Source organism: Varanus komodoensis, unplaced genomic scaffold (genome assembly GCF_004798865.1).
Source record: "Varanus komodoensis strain SLA01 unplaced genomic scaffold, ASM479886v1 scaffold32, whole genome shotgun sequence".
NCBI classification, from domain to species: Eukaryota; Metazoa; Chordata; class Lepidosauria; order Squamata; family Varanidae; genus Varanus; species Varanus komodoensis.
In genome coordinates this window covers 10,785,448-10,806,000 of record NW_025335798.1, presented here as the reverse complement: position 1 = coordinate 10,806,000, position 20,553 = coordinate 10,785,448, and the positions used below count along the sequence as shown (strand labels likewise).

At 41.2% G+C, this 20,553-nt stretch overlaps 1 protein-coding gene across 1 annotated transcript in view; it reads right to left on the bottom strand.

Annotated features, from left to right (window-relative positions):
* Window positions 1-20,553, bottom strand: part of PDIA5 (protein disulfide isomerase family A member 5) — a 212,512-nt gene that overhangs the window by 11,284 nt on the left and 180,675 nt on the right. The window contains exon 15 of the mRNA XM_044438271.1: window positions 10,408-10,478. Coding sequence (XP_044294206.1) covers window positions 10,408-10,478 — 71 coding nt within the window. The remainder of the gene's footprint in view (window positions 1-10,407; window positions 10,479-20,553) is intronic.

Here is a 20,553-nt window from a genome sequence, read left to right as displayed (position 1 = left end):
TTTTAATGGAAAAATGTTTTTAGACCATTACTTTAGTTCACTTCCTGGCCTACTTCTTTTAAAGAGCTTGGAGTGGGTACAGAAGGAAAAACAGACTATAAAACAAAAATGCACAATTCCATATTACCAAATACCTGTTCAACACTGGCCATTGAATGCCAGGCTAAAAAGAAAAGCTTTTAGGAAAGTATTCTGGCTTAGGCTTTGACAATCCTCTAGGGAAAGGGACTACCATGCCTGCCCTGATTCTTTAAACTTCATAGAATAATGACAAAGTTAAGAAGGCACTCCTAGTTCATCTTGATCAGTGGCTGTCACAAAGGAGAGAAAGCTATCAGTGGTGGACCTCCCCACTCTTGTGACCTCCAGATGTTTTGGACTACAATGCCCAACATCCCTGACCACTGGGATGCTAGCTGGGGTGATGGGAGCTGAAGTTCAAAACATCTGTAGAGTACCAGTATGAGCACTGCGGGTCTAAGGCACATGGGTAGGAATGAAGCAGTGATTAAAGCATGAGTTTGCCATACAGCATCCCTCTGAGTTGGAGGGTGTTTCTGGACCCAGCCGTTCTCCCAGATAGCCAGGTAACTGTTATGCCCAGAAATGGTTTAACACACTTTTGGCACAAGTGCCAACTGCACTCTTCCTGTGAACAGGCATTCTGGCCACCCTCATACATGTTTTGGTAGCATCCATTGCAACAGTATAGAGAGGATTACAGCTGTAAAACATTTAGAGTTTCAACTTGTGTGAAATGCAGCTAAGTCAGGATCTGTCATTTGGCCTATGCGACTCCAACATTGCTGACTTCAAGTTTGCTTCCAAGCACAGTTTAAATTGCTGCAATCATTGTCACATTTCAAAATGTTTTAACACTGAGATATTTAAAGGACCACCTTTCCCCACCTCAGCAGAGGCCCTGGCATGCTATCCTATTATAACTAAAAGGTCACCTTGCCCATTCATCACACCACCAAGACCCAACCTGGGATCCTCCAGCTGTGCTGCACAGCAGCTCCCATCATTTTCAGCCAAAAGGGCCAATGGAAGCTTGTTTTAGATGCCGGTTTACAGTTTGTGGATATTTAAAAATGTATTTTTAATAGATTGCTATTGGTCATCTTGGAATATACATATTTTAATAAAGCATTTTAATGAAATAAAGTATAAATTGTTTGTTTCATTTTATCTTGTATTTTTCACCAAGAAAACACAATAGCTTTAATTATTTTTCATGATATTCAAGTTATTCACTGTCTGTCTATGTGTATATAATTTTTGTGGTGACCAGTCAAATGGGTTTTTTATTATTATTCCTTAACTCTCCTGAAGGAGGAGGTCAGTTTGAGAATACTGGAATTTTAATAAGTTTTTTGTAACTTTATTTCATAAATTCAAACCTCATCTTCTCCACCTACTATAGCTTTTGCCCTCTAATTCTACCCTCTGCATGAAAGGTTTCCTTGAAATATTTTATTTGGCCTACCATAGTACTATACCTTCTCAGCAGCTTCTTTGAGAAGAAATTTTAAACTAATCCTTACATGAATATTACGTGCAAGGTAAGTACAGAATATGCAACTCTAAACGTATGAACTTTGTCCCAAAGTGATACACCATTAAATACATAATTTCACGACAATCGATATCAACATGTACTAGCCCCATATACAAAAGAAGCCAACAAACCCAATTAACAAAGAAGCCAATAACAATTTGTAACTGTTGTTCCCTATGTAATCTTTCCTAATCTTACTCTAACTGCTTTGTCATTCTTCTGCTAATTAGAAGGTGCTAATCAACAGGAGCAAAGCACAACAAGTAGTAGGTTAAAAATACTTGAGTGGCACAAACAGATGGTTCTGATGTGATGTTGGTGGCTGATATCTCCACAGTTTCCCCACCTTCCCAAGGGATACATGCTTCAGTCTATAACTACATCCCAAAAGGGGGAACTGGCTGAAAATGCGCACACATTTGTTTGCCTCTGAGGCAGCCAAATGTCAGCACTATTTCCACCCAGATAGGTTTGCATTGGGCTGTCGTTCCAGTGACTCCATGGAAATGAAGTTCCCTCAAAGATTTTACTGCCTTGATGAAGCATAGAAGATCAACTGAGCAGCAAACAAACTGAAGGCAAGCACAAATACATCAAAAATAGGACACTGATTATATTTCCCTGAGATTTAAGGCAAGAGTGAATGTATGGCGCATTTTTATTTTAACACACAAAACCTGCCTTATTCATCACAGGGTAAGTTTGAATTCTACTGCCTCATTTACATACCAGTCTCACAATTATTAGGATCTCCATTCTAAGTAGGAGACTGGCAGAGGCAGTATTAGGGGCAGGCCAGTGGGGCTGGAGCCCTGACTCTCTGGGAGGCCCTCTGCCCCACCACCCTGCTGCCCATGAGCACTTGTTGAAATAAAGGCTGAGAACTCCTGATGACCTCTGTTGCTTCTGATCCCCTCCCACTGTTGGTTGGCTTTTCACCCCCATGCACTTCACTTTCTACTCTCCAATTTCCTTGAAACTTTCTGCTTGAGGGGCGTCTGCATGCATGCGTGCATGCACGATTACACCAGTGTGAAACCTTTCTCCCCTATCCATACAATCCTGGTTCAAAATAGAGGCATTCTTAGGAGGAAGGGTCCTCAGGCTTTAGAGCATATGTAAAGCATGTGCAAATTGGTTGCTGCTTTTGGTCGCATAAGCCTGAGCCTCAGATCTTTTTGGAGAGACACTCAAAACAGGCCCAGGTCTGAGTCAGAGCCCAAGCCTATTGGATGTATTGAGCCTGTGACCTGCAAAGTTCAGACTCCAAAACTCAGCCTCTGCCACTGCCCCAACAGGAACATCAAGGTCTCTAGCATTCCAATGCCATCCTGTCAATGCAAATAACCTGCCTAGAAGGAATTGCCAGATTCTAAGCCAGGGGTATGACCATTTAAGGCTTCTACTCCACAAAGAAAGGCCAGAGTCTAGGCGGAATCATTTAGTCCTGGAGGGATCTAAGTCCAGTCCAGCACAGTATTCTCCATGGTGTTGTTATTACTGGCCTGGCTTGTTCTATGGTGCCTGTGGGCTTCCTATCAAGAGTTGTTTCAACCACATCTTCCTTTCATCTACAGCTCCTTTCCTGGGTGGAGGTGACAGGGAGAATGAATATCAGATAACCATTCATAAGTGGACCTTGGCTTATGCAAGGTGCCAATGGATGATTTTGCCAACTCTTTTACTCTATAAGTCACATTTCAGTACTTCCTAACCTTCAGGAGGTGATTTTTCAAGGCACACAAAAAAGGAAAGCAGGGAATGAGAAAGCCCTCTTGGGTGAGCCAGCTTTCATTTGCGCGAGTCTTGATTTTTAAAAGTGCATTTTACCACCTCCGGCATACCCTTACTTGAGCATGAGTAAACCGGATGGAAAAAGAATGTAAATGTTACCATTTAAAAAAAAATACACTTACATCTTCCTGCAATTAACACAAGGTGTGCTACATAGCTGATCACCACCACAACTTACCCTCGCAGTATTTCTGTGAAATAGGTTATACTGAGACATAATAATTGGTTCAAAGTCACCCAAATCACTAAACTTCATGGCTGGGTCAGGAATAGACACTCTCTCTCTTCAGTCTCAATTTAACACGCTAACCAAGGAGTTGGCAGTGTGGTGCCTGGAAGCACTCTAGAACCTGACAAAACCTCCAACAGGACTCATCAGTCCTCCTTGCATTTCCCATTTGTGTACCTTCCTCAGGCTGATCTGCCCACTTCCTGTTGCTTCTCCAGCCTGGTGATACAGAGATCATGAAAGCATTGTATGTTCGAGAGAGTGTGTGTGTGGGGAAGAGTATTACAGTTAGGGCTGAAGATACTGAGATCCTAAGAAGGGAATGGTGGGTGAAAACAGAAAGATTCAAGACTGAGAAACAAAAATAGAGAAATTCTGTACTGGTGTAAAGAGATTAAGAATAAAGATTCTAGTTGGGCAGGGGGGAGCATAGATTCCAGGTCAGATAGTAGGGGAATACTGGGAAATTTCAGGCAGAGGATGGGCAAAAATCAAGAGATCTCAAATGATGGGGAAAACATTGAGAGATTTGAGCCACAGGGTGAGGGAATATAAAGACTACACTCTGGAGAATGGGCAAAAACTGTGATTCCAGGCAAACAGCAGATTAAAATGCTGAAATTCGAGGCTGGGTGGGCACAGAGAAATTTCAAGCATGTGGGAGGCAGTCCAGAAAAGAGATCCACCCAAATTACAGATGTGACCTTGGAACCACAAACATCATGAGAGTGCACTTGGGACCAAAAACACTGTCTATCCCTGATTCTAATCACTACACCACACTAGTTGTCTGATCTACATATGGGCCTTCTGAGTAAGGGCTTCTCCATTCACATCCAGCCTTGGCAAGGCATTGCCTATGTCCTGATACCAAAGTAAAAGGGGAATGTTTTAGGTGTATATCAGTCTGGGCACACACCGTACATCCCTGGACCTTGTTACTAGAGCTATCAGGTTTAATATAATTTGTACAAAACAACCATAATGGTCAAATTTGAAATAAACAACAAATGCAGATTTTTATAAAGGAAAAAGATTACATACTTTTTTGTTTAAAGAGAAGGACGCAGCTAAAAAATGGCATAGTTATTCATGTTGTTAGATTCAAAAGCAGATGTTGAGTTTCTTGAAATGTGAACATTAATCTGTCAGTTCCTCAGTGCCTTATCTGAAAATTGCAGCTAGCGAGTCCCTGCCTCAGCAGGATTTGTGAGAATAAGTTGGAGAACAATTTTCAGCACTATTCATATCATGACTTCAAGCGAAACATATTCCAGGAGAGCAGTAAAACATAGCTTTCTGTTCTAGAGTGATTTATATACACAACGGAGACACATCTTTGGCCCATGTTGTTATAGCAGCCGAGTGCTTCATATTGTTTAATGTGCTTGTCTCTTCATGATCTGTTATTGACAGCCAATATAATTGGTGGTTAACAAAGCAATCCTACTGAGATGTAAGTCCGACTGAATGCAGCTGGATTTACTTTCCCTATTTAGGATTGCAGCCCAGAGCATACCATTGTAATTTAAAAGGCAGCATATTTCACCCTGAAGACAGAATGAGCTATTTCAGCACACATGAAGAAGGGTGGCTGAAAGCAGCAAATCTCTTCCTCTTCTGATAACACCTGGTACAGCCTCACCCAGCCTGATGCCCTCCCAGATGTTCTGGACTCTCACATCTTGCAGGAATGCTCAGAATTCTCATCTGTCACATTCCTCTGCTTTACCAGAACGTAGCTGTAGAAATCCATCATTTGGCTGGAAGTGTGTTGTGGAGTAGGAATGTGGAGGCATGTGGCAAGAACATGGCTTTGCAAGGCTATCTTGGGGAGGTGTCCACAACTAACTGAGTAGGTTTCAGTTTTGTTTTTTAATTCATGGAGATGTGGCAGGAACCATTTGTTTCCTTCTGACAAATACGGATATCTGGATAAAAAAGGCAAAATCTGTACTGTCTGTACTTTCTGAAAAGGCACCTGGGATGAGCTTTTATAGTCCTGATCAGGTTTGCACTATTTGCAGTAGTCTGCTTTGCCCTACAAATCCCCTTCGCCCAGCCTGCATAGCCAATGGAGGGAGATGATGGGAGCTGCAAGCCAAAACAACCAGAAGGCCACAGTTGACCACTGCTGCTTTATACTGAAGCAAGCCCTGCCAGATTATGTTTTATTTGTGAGACTCAGGGTTTTGCCTTTAAAAACGTCACAGAAGCATCACTGTACTCCTGTAAAGTAGCCTTATAAAAAGACTCAGGAAGTGATTGGAACTTTCTGCTCCTATTTTAAGCAACCATTAAATATAATTATAAAAATATCAAATCCAAAGTAATTCACTCATTTCATGCCATACGGCTTAGCAAATTTGTTTTCACCAAAAGGATAACAAGGCGGTAAATGAATTTAGTGGTCGAATTTGGACTATTAGGATAAAATCTGATGTTCTGTTAGCATAGTCCATAAAATGAAACATTGCCATTTAATATGTTTATAGCCTTTTTCACTCCTCTTCTTTTCACAGGCTGCTGTTCCAGTTCTGACATGAGGTTGTAATGATAGAAGCCTCCTGCAGGCTTGCCTCCCGTTAAAATATGTACTGCCACACATCAGGTTATTGAATCAAGGAAATAAATCTCTGCAGGAGCAAATATTGACTTTTGTTATGAAAATGGAAGTGAATAACTAACCGAACATTGATTTTGGAAAGGAATGAAAAAGGACAGGTTTTAACATCCCCCACCCCAGCATTCTTTTTAAAAGAGTAACATTTCAGTTTTTAAAAGAACAGTTTAGAGAAGTAGTAAACTAAAGACGACAAATCACTCATTGTGCAGAGAATTATGTTGTTCCAAGTATCTTAAAGGTCTAGATTCTGCTTGTGTGCTTTACAAATTGTCTTTCCCTGACAATGACTGTGCTGGTGTCTTATTTCCATTAAATAAACATTTTGCTTCCTAACCAGGACTAACCATCAAGCTCAGGATTTGCAAGGTTGGAATGATGGCAGGGGCTGAATTCCAGGCACTCAGCCCAAACTTGCCCATCTGCCTGTATAGCATGAACACAGCCTGGCTGAGACATTCTCATGTGATGGTGGCAAACCCTTCGTTGCCACCAATTTGAGTGCATACTTATGAAGGAGCCATAACCGTTTCAATTTCACAGATGGTTATACCTGTATCAAATATATATTTGCAAACACTTGTCCACCATGGGAGAGTTGTTTTTCTGACAGAGGATATCTTCTAATTCAGAAATACTGCATTCACTCACACTAGAACAGCAATCCACAATACCCTCAAAAGCAAAATCCAAGAAAAGCTAGGGGACAGAAGACATCCCTCCTCTCCAGCAATCCCCCAGAGCAGCTCTACTGAGGGGCAAGTGAACTGGTTCATTGGGGGAGGCTATAGGGAAAAGGGACGACACCTTCTATGAGCAGGTATTTTGTTGTGGAAGTTTCTTCTGTCCTCTTTTCAGGGCTGCAGCCCTTCTCTCCGGACACCTGCAGCTTTAATCGAGAAAATCTGGTCAGGCTGCGGGTGGCAAAGAAATCTATTTCTGCCCATTTTTCTTCAGAAGCCACACAGTGTGTCCAGTCTACAGCTTTTCTTTAATTTAGATATATCAAAAATGTCAAGAAAAATGTCCTTTCTATGGAATCTCATCAGAAATGTACAGGCAGTTTAGCCTCAATGGATTTTAGATTCATTTTATAGAACCCTGTGTTCACTTTCTCCATGCATTACTGTAAAGTAGCCAGTCCAGAAAAAAAGTTGCAAGGAAGTAGTTCCAGCATTGACATCCCTGTGTTGCACTACAGTGTGTGTAAAAATATCCATTAAGGACATTAGCAGATCACAAGAAAAACTTCAGCAGAATCGGATTGTGCATGATTGAAGGAGTAAAACATTATCAATCTCTACCACCTTGAAAAGTCAAGAGAGTAGTTAAAAAAAAACCACAAAGCTGTTTTTCCAGTGTGTCTGGCCTTGAAGAACCCCCGCCAAATTCAATATCCTCAATCTGAACTTCGGTTCCACCTCATTAAATTTTATACCTCTGCATTTTAGCTGTAAACTACTATTGGCTGAAATAAGAGTTGCATCCATCAATCACCATCTTGAGGTCTAAAAGGTCTTCTCTTACTTTTTGGCAGGTTTTGAACAATCAAACGCTTTACCAGTCGAGGCATTGCACATGTTGAATTTTACCCATCTGTTTGGCAATCTTGCTTGATGTGATCTACACAGGTATCTTGGTGGGGGCTGATTGATTGGGCAAGGCTCACATAATTGTTCCTGCCAACTGGGACGTTCACACATACATACTCCTTCTGCCATCATGAGACACAATGCAGCTCAGAAGGTCTGTGGAGGGACGGGGGGACGGGGAGTGGTGACTTTGTCAAGAGGAATAAAGATGCAGAGAGCTTCAAACCTAGCAGGGCTGCTTAGTACTGAGGGTGCATAAAAGGAAGAGGTGATGCTGCAAGGTTCAGGACTGTATAAAGAAAGGGTGCAGAACCTCAGGCTCATGGGCCAAATTTGGCTTCCCTTGAATCTCTCTCTGGAGATCCTCAAGTTTCTACGCCTCTTCCTCTATCATGAATTGTTAAGTGGTTTTTGTCTTCTGTGCTGTTTTCCCTATTCCAAGGGTAGAAGGTTCTTCTAAGGCTTGATTACTAGCAGAGGGAGCATTGAGCCAAAATATGCTGGCATTCTAGCCCTCTCCTTGTTGTCTTGGCCCCACCTACCACTGGAGTGAGGCCTTCAAGAGTTTCCCCAAAATGGAATTCAGCCTTTTGACTGAAAGAGATTCCACATGTAAGACTATATACATATACTTGCTGATTTTACCAGAACAGTTTCCGCACCAAATCAGCAAGTAATATTTTGTTTAAAGCTTTTTTCCTACAGCTTTTTTCTATGGTGAAAGGTAGATTGGACAGAAGTTAATCTGTTGGATGACTGCTTGATGATTTGCCCTAGATTTGCTAGGCTTCTTATTCTTGGTCCTTGATGGATAGTAACATAAATCAGCCTTCACCAGTCTGGTGCCTTTCAGATTGTTTGGGCTACAACTCTCAGGGTTCCTGATCATTGACCATGCTTGCTGGGGCTCATGGAAGTTGTAGTCTAAAACTTCTGGATGGCACCACATTGGAAAGGCCAAGAAATTTACTGTACTTGTATATAAAAGTAATATCAGTTGGCTTGTGGTATTACTCCAACTCCCTAAGCCACAATTTTGCATCTGACTCCCACAGGTCAATTTTGGATTTCTAGCAAAAGGCCAAAAGACTATGAGTCTGATGTCTGTGCATGCCTGCTCTAGCCTGCACGACTCTAGTTGGAGACTTGCATAAGCCCTATTTCTAGTAGGATGCTATTTGCATTTAAGTTTACACTACATCTTGAAGAAAAAACTTTTGAAGAGATGTGGATGGGTAGGAGAATCAGTAATTCCACTTGAAATATGTTTGCACCTTTTCTTTAGATTTGCCTGAGACAACAATCAAGATTAATAATTTTGATTGTTAGTATTCCTACAGACCAGAGGGAGGGGATCCTACAGCCCTCTGGATATTGCTGAACTACCATTTACATCATCCTTGACCATTGGCTATGCTGGCTGGGGCAGACAGGAGTTCATATTTAGCAATATCTGGATGGCCTCTGTTCTCCAGTTCTGCCATAAAGGTGTGGTTTTTTAAATCATTAAATAAGAGCACTTAGCATGGGGCTTATGCAGGGGCTCTCTCATTTGGACTGGAGAGCTCTCCCACACTTGATCAGACCAGTCAGGAATTTCACAACTCCCTTGCTTCTTAAGCCTTGGGAGCCCTGAACCTTTCCCTAAATGGCAATAATCTAAGAACTCCTTGAATCTTAAAATCACCCCTTGGAAACTTTTGTACATCGCTATCTGATCTCTGATTAATTTCTGGGCATGGATGGAATATAATAAAGGGCATTTTGTGGACCACTAAAAATGATATCATAATACATGCTTTTAATATGGAAGGCATCTAATGCTACAAGGCATCTATTCTGACTTTTCCTCTTTAATTTTTTTTGTTTGAAAAAGATGGTGGAAGCAATGGGAAAATATAGGAAGTTTATAAATAACGTGTTTGAGACAGAGTGATTGCAGAATGTCTGAAAGTATCCATAAGGTGATACACGAAGTGGTAGGAGAGCATGCTCAGAAAAAAGTGAGCTTATTTTCTAAGAGCTCTCTGAGAAAACATGTACAGACTGGGAACTCTAAATGGAGCTATGGAGGGTTTGCTGATCACTAAAGAGACTGCTGCAATATAATATAGTAATAATATAATGATACAGACAAGGCATTTTAGAACTGAAGAGTGGCGTGTCCTTTTCAGCAATAAGATCTGCTGCAGCAACAGCAACAAGTAACGCTTCAACTACTCTCAAGGTCCTTTTCTGCTTTACATTTCACATATTGGAATCCTAGCCCACTGCATTTGAAATGAACCTTGTCTAAACAGACAAATAAATGAAGCAACAACAATACCTGGATGGGGGGAAGGCAGCATTTCACAGTAGAATAACATGAGCCAAACTACATTTAACTTAGGAGCAAACAAAGAGGAGGAAAATGGAATTAAATTACTAGCTTCTTTCTGACAGCAAACAAACATAAGATTCATGGATTTGTATGGTCCTTTTGTTGATGCTGTTTAAACACACACCAGGTCTTTCCCCATTAAACAAACCAAGTAAAGGTTACTAGTATTATAGAAAACAACCTTTGGTGTATCGCACGACATCCCAGCAACTGTACAAGTGGGGTTACCTTTCGGTCTTCTTTAAAGAGTTCTGCAGCAGCTGTGAAATGCGGGATGGAGTTTTTACAGTGTGGGCACCCTGCAGGTCAAGAAAGAAACAGCATCAGGTATCAATGTAATATAAAGTGAGCACTGGGCACTCTGTTCAGACTCTGTTCAGTTATCCAAATCAGCTCTACATGGGAAGGAGGGAATATGCTGGGGCCTTGGGAGTGTGTACACGAAGCCCCCACATGAGCAGCATCGTGTGTGCATCAGGTGTTCATGTACAAATGCATGCATGACCCTTGCAATATTTGAAAAGTGTGGCAGAAGCATGGATAGCAATGAAGTATATGCGAATACCCACCTTGCACGTAGCATGTTTTGCATGAGCCCAGCCTACTCACACCTGGAACCCTGGCCTACTTTGTACTACATGAAGGCTATTCACACCAGGCTAAACTGTTCTGAACTGTTCCCAAAACAAAAACCATGAAGTGAGCTGGTGATGCCTGTGCAATCTCCTTACTTTCATGTTAATGACTGGCTGGAAGCACCTGCATCATTCAATTGTACTCATTTAACTCACCTAATGCACTGAGGTTTTTAACAGGTTACCTCTAGATTTTCTGGATAATCATCAATCTTTAGAGTGTGTTAGAATATCAGATTTTATTTGGGCTATTTTTTAAAATACCAAACTTGGAAACACAAAGAAGAAATGACAGCTTCTGCTTGAGTCTCTGGATAAGAAAAAAATAGACAAAAAGCTTCTTCTTCCCCTTATACTATAATTATTGTCTTGGTGTATCAGATCAAGCATTTGTCTAATTCAGTCTTCTTCCAATAGTCTGATGCCACTGGAATCTCACAAGCAGGTCATGAAACAGTGATTCTCTGTCCCCAGCATCTTGTCCTCAAATGCAACCCTCTTTTGATCACAGAGGTTCTCTTTTAAGCTATGACTTTGATAACTCTTGTCTTGACAAATCCTTCAAAAACCCAGCTACATTAATGGCCAACCCCATAATTTATGTTGTTTTAGACATTATTGTTTTATTTAACAATACGTTATGTTGTTGTTTCTGTTTTTTGTGAGCTGTCCAGAGAGCCCTCGGCTATGGGGCAGAATACAAATACAATTAAAAAAATAAAGGGAATAAATTCTATAGGCAGTAGCATCTGTTTAGGGTCAGTGCTGGTGGTGGGTATGGTTGGGCACTTGCCAAGGGATTACACCATAGCACTGTCCACTGACAAAAGCCACCTGGAGTTGTTGCCCCTGTACGCTATTGTATCCTGCTTGCTCACCTGCCTCTAACTCTGGCCCAAATAATGGTGATAGTGAGAAGGAAGAGCAACAGTTGCTCGTGCCTGGTCGCTGTCTGTCTGTATGCTAAGCAAGCAATAGCAACGATGGGAAAGAAGATGAGATGCAAGAGCAATTGGTGGCAATGACAATGAGAAGGTTGACTCACTGAGCAAGGAAGTCAGTTGAGGTCCCTTGAAAACTTGGACATGGAGCACTGCACCTATGGCTCCTCCTCCTCACCACCACTGGTCTGCACCAGAGTGAGAGGCCAGTGAAAAGCCAGGTTGTGAAGAGGAGGAGCAATTCCAGGGAACTCTTGTCAGTGGGACCCTGCTGGGTCTGGATCCTCAGCAGGTACCAGACCATGTTGATCCCTGATACTGGCCCTAGGATCATCTGTTCCAAATTCTCTTTTGAAAAAGCATTAGTGATACATGGATGGAATATCTCCCTAACTAGAAGAGACCTGACTACTTAAGCATCCACCAGATTGTATGACAACACTGCAACGGCCATGTGCCAGAATTGCAGGAGAGTCCTTTCTCTCCAGTGCTTCTCCTTTCTTTCATTGCTACAACACCTTCCAGTCTGCTGTTCTAAAGGCCTCCTCAGGTCCCTACTTCTACTGGCCAGACCTAGAAGGTTCTCTCATGTTACTAGCTGTTGGTTCTTCTTCTTCCTAGCAGCCCCTGATCTTAGTATGTCAGGGAAGATCAGACTAGTACATACGCATACTACTATTTAATTCTGTTTGTAATTAGTCTCTCAAAAGAAGCCGACCTTGGAAGAGATAGCTGCCTTAGGCGTCTCTTGCAATCAAACAGCCTGGCATCCAACCTGGTGCCTACAAGCTTACAGCAGTACAGTCTGAAATGGTTCTGCTGCTATTACCTGAACACTGTGTAACATACGCAAATAGGTTTAACTCTTCCCCTCTTAGTCAGCATAGAACACAACAGGCTTGACCTTTCCACTACACCATGGAGAATGATGGCTGTTTCACAAACCAGCCTGTAGCCTATCTAGTCAGAGACATGCTGGTTAGGATTGATGGCAGCTGATGTCCAAAACTTCTGGATGGCACCAGATTAGGGAAGACTGTTTTGCTACCACACTGATATAAAGAAAAAGCTGAGACAAGTATGAATGGGCAGAACACTTCAGATAATATGAATTACAGGAATGTAGTGACTTTTTCATTTATCAGGAGAGCTTCTGTCCATTTTTATATATGGAAACCTGAACAGCAATACCTCTGAATCTTTTGGGCAGCAGACCAGGAAGTTTCTGTTAACATACAGATGTCCGGAAAACTGCTCCATAGGATAGCTAAAGAAGATTAAAGTACCTTTGTCTATTAAATTTTATTGCTGAAAAGTGGATGCACAAGTGACAAAGTCACTCTATGAGTTGTATAGATCGACAGAGTAGAATTTGGAAATTTGATAGCACTGGAAATCTGAAGTGGAGGGCTATTTTTGTAATGCTCTTATTTTGAGAAAACATTCTTCAGGCGATGACGGACCTTGAGATGTAATCATGCCGTCTGGGGAGGTAGAGTCGGCATCCGAGTCTGAGTCGGGTCCGGGATGGTATGGTTCCGATGAGGAGGTCCCTGGAGAAGTGGGACGATTGGGCTCTACATGCCGGGAAGTAGACGGCAGATCCTCATGAAGAGAGGGTGAGGAACAATCCTGTGGGTGAGGATGAAATCCAAAAGAATGGTAGTCCTCCCAAAACCTCTGGTAGTCATAGTAGGGTCGGAACCATCCTTCTTCCTGCCTCTTGTCCATCCGGGTCCAAGGTGGTGGTGATGGAGATTGGTCTCTAGCCCTTGCCGTAGGCATAGGAGGCGGGGACCGGGCCCTCAGAAGAGAATCCTGAATCTCCCCATCAGACATTGACTCACGATGCTGCTCTTCGGGCAGTGGAATAGGCATGCCCTGTTGAGGAGCAGATTGCATCGGTGACCCCGGAGGAGTAACCTGCATCTCTGCCTGAAGCATCGGTACCAATGGCGTTGGTCCCGAAGCTGCCGTCGGGATCGATGGGGCTGTCGAACCCGAATCCCGAAGCCTCTTCTTATGAGGCAGTTTTGCCGCCTTATCTTCCTTCGCCTTTTTGTGAGCTGAAGATTGATCCGATCCCCCGTGCTTCCTCTTTGCCCGTTGTTTACGAGGGGGGGAAAGAGGTAACTGAGCCCCTGGGGGGGAATTTCCACCGTTGGATGGTTGCGGCTGCGGCACAGGCAGCGTGAGTGAAGGGCGTTGCCCAGACATGCCCGCAGCAGAAGCTGGGCATTGAACCGGCTCGGACGAGGCTGAGGCCTTGCGCTTAGCAGATGGAGCATGCGCTGGCCCGGGTTTTCCTGCAGGCTGATCGGATTGCATCAGCGCCTGATCCCAAAGGAGTTTGCGCAGCCGGTTCTCCCTATTCTTTCACGCTTGCTTAGTGAAAGTAAGGCAATGATGGCATTTATCAGTCCTGTGCCCCTCGCCGAGGCACAGGAGGCACAAGTCATGTGGGTCCGCCGGAGACATTTTGGATCCACATTCCACACATTTGCGGAAGGCCGCTCGCTGTGCCATCACAGAAAAAGAAGAAATAGAATATAGAAAGAGGGAAAAGTAATATATTTTTGGTTTTTTTTAATAGAAACAAGTAAAGAGAAAAAGAAGATATAAACTGGAACAAGGGAATAATAACTTGGAATAAGAGTAAGAAGATAAACGGTAATTAATGAATAATACTGAGTCAAGCGAGAGACAAACAGGCACGAGGCACAGTGAACGGCGGTTGCAAAAGACTGGAGAAAATGGCGGACACTCCGCTCTATATATACTACCGAGGGGAAGGGGAGCGGAGTTTTTCCCGCCAAAATCGTTAGCTTTCAATCTTTCCGGCCTAGGCACTGCATACGTGTGATGCACAGAGGCCACAACAAAGAAAGCATATGTTCTACCTGTTATATGACAGGACACAAAAGGCCCCAGATTGCATAGACATTAATTGTTTGCTAGGTTTCATACAGCAGATAAATGATGGAGTTAGTTCAGGCTAATAAATAATGCTTCAATTTATTCATTTAGGAATAGACTTAATGATTTTTAACTCTTCAAACTGCACAGTAAAGTTGAAACAAATCGAACAGTAGGCATGCCAACTAGGAAAATATCATTTTTAAAGGAAGCATTATTAACAATGTAATTGTTAGGATGCACAAGAAAGCCATTTCTAGTCATTTAATTATTGTCAATAACCAGATTTTTTGAACAACATTTTATTGAAAATTTAATCTATAACTATCACCATGCGATGTGTGGAACTGTTCAATGACCCAACCATATTTCATTGAAATGCACTTTGTCCTGTGGCAATGTTCTTACTCATTACAGACTTTTTCAGAAGGTGGCATTGATTCACAATAATCATGTACAGAAATTCAGACAACAATGATATACTTCTGCCTTCCCAGCAGCATAGCTTTCTCTGCTGTTACCTCTAGAATGCAGAATAGGGATGATCAAGGCTGGACTCAGAGAATAGATTCTAAAAGAGTTGTAACCCGCCCAGGGAGCCATGTCCCTAAAAGGATAGGCTAGAAATCAATCAATAAATAAGAGCTACAAGTAAGATGCTACAGCACTTGGTACACATATACCCCCTTTATCCCATAAGTAAAATAGGTATCGAAACTCAAAGCCTGTTTACCAGTCATAAGTCTATGGTGAGCATACTTTCTCATAACATCTTCAACCTCTTGACAAAACCCAACCAATCTCTAGCCACTCCTCTATTCAGGAAACTGCACAGCCACTTCTGTCATGGCTTTCCTACTAGAACTTCCCCCAGTCATAAATTACACTGTGCTAATTTACTCAGGTGCAACACTATTGACATCATGCTTGTTATTTAGTTCTAAGTATTCCCCCTCCTCCATTTCTTCATAAGAATCCAAAGTGCTAACATACGAGAATTTAGTACTGCAGAACTTCCAAACCCAATGGAAATTTATTAAGCTTTGGACATCTCTCCAAACAGTATAGATGTGAATCCTGTGCTGAATTCTTAAGGAGCTAAGAAGTTGTCAGAAAACATGTTGGAAGAAGCACATCATACGGAACAGCAGATCTTCAGCAGAACTTATGACCTAGATTGCCAAGTATGGGAAATGGAAAGAAACCGATGCAGCAATACATTCTATTTAAAGCCTAGGCAGGTTCAGAAAGAATTAGATTTGAGATTTTCACTCATACCAGAGGAAATTTTCATTACAACCTTCTCACACTCATGATAACATTTCTAATCTATAAATACATTTATGGAATTAGTAGTTAAAATATATCAAAGATATATTTGAGATATCTTCTAAATGGCCAGGGCCACTTATTTTATATTGTTAATTTGTTTTATATTTTTAATGTATTATATTTTAATTTATGTTGTGAGCCGCCCCGAGGCTTCGGCGAATGGGGCGGCATAGAAATGTTTTAAATAAATAAATAAATATCTGATTTACAGTAGTGTGGAGGTAATTTTGAGTCATTTTTTCTGGAGTGAAAGTCCACCTTGGGTGAGCATAATGTTGGAGAAAGGATCTAGTGAAAGACTGGCTTCCTAAGCAGGGATTACCAGTTTCAGAATGGCTGTTACCATTCATAAGAACTGATGTATGATATTTAATTACTTCCTCTATTGCTACATTATTCATACAAGCAGATTACTCATGCACAAAATTAAACTGGGTTAATGTTTCAACCCAGTTCTTAGTCTAACAGACAAGAGGTCTCAGAAAGATTTCTCCAACTTTGTTTATACAATTTTACGATTCTGTGACATTGAAATACTTGTGGCAGAGTAATCTCGGACTTAACTAGAGACCATATGGAGAATTCACTTATTCTTGAGGTATACACAGGCAAGAAAGAGGAATGGCTATTATGAACATTTCCGTAGCAGCTTCAAAGACAGAGCCATATGAAATACTTGCATCTCTATGGCTAGTTTGCAATGAAGACTCAGCAACTGGGTTTGATATAGTCAGGAGAAGCTGCCTCATTAAAATGACAGATTTAAATTTATAGGGAAGATGATTAATTATAGGCTGAAGGACAAATTTGAAACTACAAATCTGGACTGTGTACTGTTTAGCATCAGTATATAAAGGCACAGATGGTTTGCATATTTTAGGGAGGCCAAGCAAAAATGTTAAGAGGGTCTAAAAGGGAGAAAGTTTTGAATCCAAGAAGGTTCTCTGAACAGAAAACAGATGGGCGTAAGAAAGAAACCTTTGGTCTGAAAATTACTAGGACAAACCAGACAGGAAAAAAATCACTAAGAAGGACCTGTGGTTTGGTGCTTAAGAGTGTTGGACTGGGGACCTGGGAGATACGGATTGCAGTCCACACTTGGCCATGAAGTTTGCAGGGTGACTTTGGGCCAGTAACAGACTGTCAGCCCAACCTTCCTCTCAGAGTTGCCATTATGAAGCTGAAATGGAACAATGCAAGCTGCTTTGGACTCCACACAAGACGACAAAAGGCAGGTATAAATGCAATATAACAACAATAACAACAACAGGATTTAGCCTCTAGCCTAGTAAGTAGTATACAGTACTCAAAATGAAGGAATTCCATTCCACATTTGAAGTCCTACCCTGCTACAGTGATGCTCACAACAGTGTTTTTCAAATAGCAAGCACACCCAAACAATGCTGCATGACATCTCATGGTACAGTGGAGATGAGGCTGCCAGTCGAGATGTGCACAGCCACTCTTTTACATCAATCGCATGCTGAACATGCAGAAATGCACACCCATGTAAGGGCTAGTAAGTAAATGGAGGATAAATGGCTACAAATGTGATGGCTGGCAAATTAGTGCACCTATTTTATCTGTTCCATTACAGGTGCACAAATTTTCTCTTCATATCCCAGACATTATATTTGTGTAAATTCCTGCATTTCTTTTAAAACTATCTGGGATCTGCACCAACCATAGCAGAAACTAATCCAAAAAGGAGCTGTGAAAAGAGGAGGCAGAATTAGTATTTCCCCTTTCTGGAGCAGCTATAGACTTGGGAAATCCTGAAAAGGTAGGAAGTTAGTTAGTTAGTTAGTTAGTTATAGCTTTTATATATCCTCTACTACAAGTGTCTTGGAATGATTTTACAATAAAAGCAACACAACATAAAACAGAACACAGCATCCAACCTCCAGTAAATAACCAGCCTTAAAACCAATTAAACAATAAAATAATGGGAAAATAAAAGAAGTATTAGGAACTGTCAGTCAAACAGTTAAAATCAAGAGAATTGCATTAATAAGGATATATTGTCCCCATCAACTTCTGGTGTAGCTCTTTCTGCTGCTCCCCCCTTTACAGGTGTTCTTCAATCAACAGCTCAGCCACTGATCCCTGCTGTACACATTTAGCCTATATGCCCTTTCATCTACTCAATCATTTGACAGACAAAACAGACAAGGAAATTGACCAGACAAGACTACATATGTTTGACAGCCACAAGTGCACACTTGTAAAAGACTGATGGCAACAACAATTTATGAAAACAGTTGCATAATTTTCAGGAGCCAATTCTTTTGAAAAAATACAGTCTGCATTATGCCTTGAGAATCTGAATTTTATTTTTTTAAGAAGGTGGCAGCAAAAAGGGTAGCAATCAGAGCAGAGAGGAAGAAGTAAGATGGTGCTGCAAAGGACACTCTAAAATGTGCTGAAACTGCCTGGAGCACAGAGGGAAAGGAGGAAGAGAACAACCCACAATAAGCCTGACTGTCTGTGGAGTGTATTGTAAATAAACGAAAATCCACCATGGCTTATTTGTAGGGCAACTTCACATGACATGCAAATGTGCTCGTTGTTTACCTGAATGTCCAAACAAAATGCCTCCCCTAATTTTCCTGAGCAAACTAAGCTGTCATAATATAAGAGGATCAGTCACTTGTTAAAGGACAGGAAGCACAACAGATAGTAGGGATACAAGAACAGTACATGAGGAGTATAAACAACAGGGTCTTTTAAGAATCTGCACTGAGATCAGCGCTTCTGAAGTAATTCATAAACGATCCGGATAAAGAACCGCAAGGTAGCAAAGCTTGCTGATGAACGCAAAATATTTAGGATGATTAAAACAAGAAGAAACTGAAAAGAACTCTGAAAGGAACTCTCTAAGTTAGGGTGACAGCAGATGTAAAGTGATACACATTGGGGCCAAAAATCCCATCTGTTGATGGGATCTGAGCTGGCAATGACCAGTCAAGAAGCAGATATTGGAATTGGGGCAAGCAGCATGCTGTACAATTTGAACCAATGTGCCACAGTTGTAAAAGGGGTGAATTCTGTGTTGAGCATATTTAGAAAAGGAACTGAAAATAAAACTGCCAAAAATTGTAAATAGTGTGAAGAAAGAGGACAGATCCCCCCCCCCCACCTTTCCCGTGGTCTTTCAGGGAGCTGAATGAAGAATCAATACAGATAAAGGAGATACTTCTTCACATTGCACACAGATAAATTATGGAATTGTCTACTGAAAGAGTGATTCATAGAGGATAAGACTACTGATGGCCACTAGTCATGATGGTTATATATTATTTGTAGTTTTGGAGGCAGTATACCTCTGTACTTCAGCTGCTGAGGAGGGTGCCATTGCTCTCATGCCCTAATTATGGACTTCCTACAGGCAGCTGGACTGGCCACTACATGAACAGAATGGTAGGCCTTAGGTGTGATTCCGCATGGCTCTACTTTACTGCTGAACTGATAGCAGGATTGTTTTGACAGAGCAGGCTCAAGGGTACCCAAGGGGATCTGGAGTTCCCTTTTAGCATTCACATGCACTCATATAAACAATTACTCCCAATAATTTTGTGTGTTCTCCACATTGTGGTGCAGCTGATTTTAAGCCAATTAGAGATTTGAACACCAGGCTACCTCTAGTCAGGTACAAACCTTACAGTAAGAGAAGCATATCCAGTGAGGATATAGTGGTAAACCGCAATTGCAAAGGCCCTCTCGACTGAATGTTCTCCATATAGTTTTTTTAGCCCTACATTCCAGGTCAGAATGCCTACAAAGGAATCACTTTCAGGAATGAACGGACAAGCATGCCAGGTATAGAATGTGATGTGTGGATCATATATACAATGTATAGATCATTGTATGTGTCCATCACAGTTACTTGTAAACAATTATTATTGAGCAATGTGTACATTATTTCCTGATTTTTAGAAGTGAGGATATACTTTATTTTCTATTTGATTAGAAATATTACTGAAATTTAATCAGAAAGATGCCTTTTCCTGGAAAAAGGAGAACACGTACGAGGAAAAAAACTGAGTAATTCAAAGACAGTAAATGAGTAGCTACATTTCACTTCAAGTGTTTACAAGAAACAGCAGGTATACGAGCCAAGAAGCATTCATTTTACTGACTTTGTAATATAAATATGACAAAAATGTATACTGCTAGTAGACATATACAAATTTTTATAAACACTAGATACACCTACTGGTAATATACATGACTTCCACAAGAGAATAAGAATGTCCCAGAAAAGCAAGGAATGTATTCACAAGTTATTTTGCATCAACTCTCTTAGAAGTCCTTGTGAATAATACTTATGTGAAAGTTGAAAGTCTATAACACAGGACATATGCTATTAAAAGCAGAATCCTATGGAGGTTAGACAGAAAAAGCCTTACATTTTCCAGCATGCTTCTGTGCCTCTTAGCCTCTACACTTTTTCTATTAAAAATAATTACAATCAAGAAACTCAAAGTTTTGAGTAAAAAAATAGTTTTCCATCTGGAACATATAAATACATTTTTAAAACTTTCTTTTTT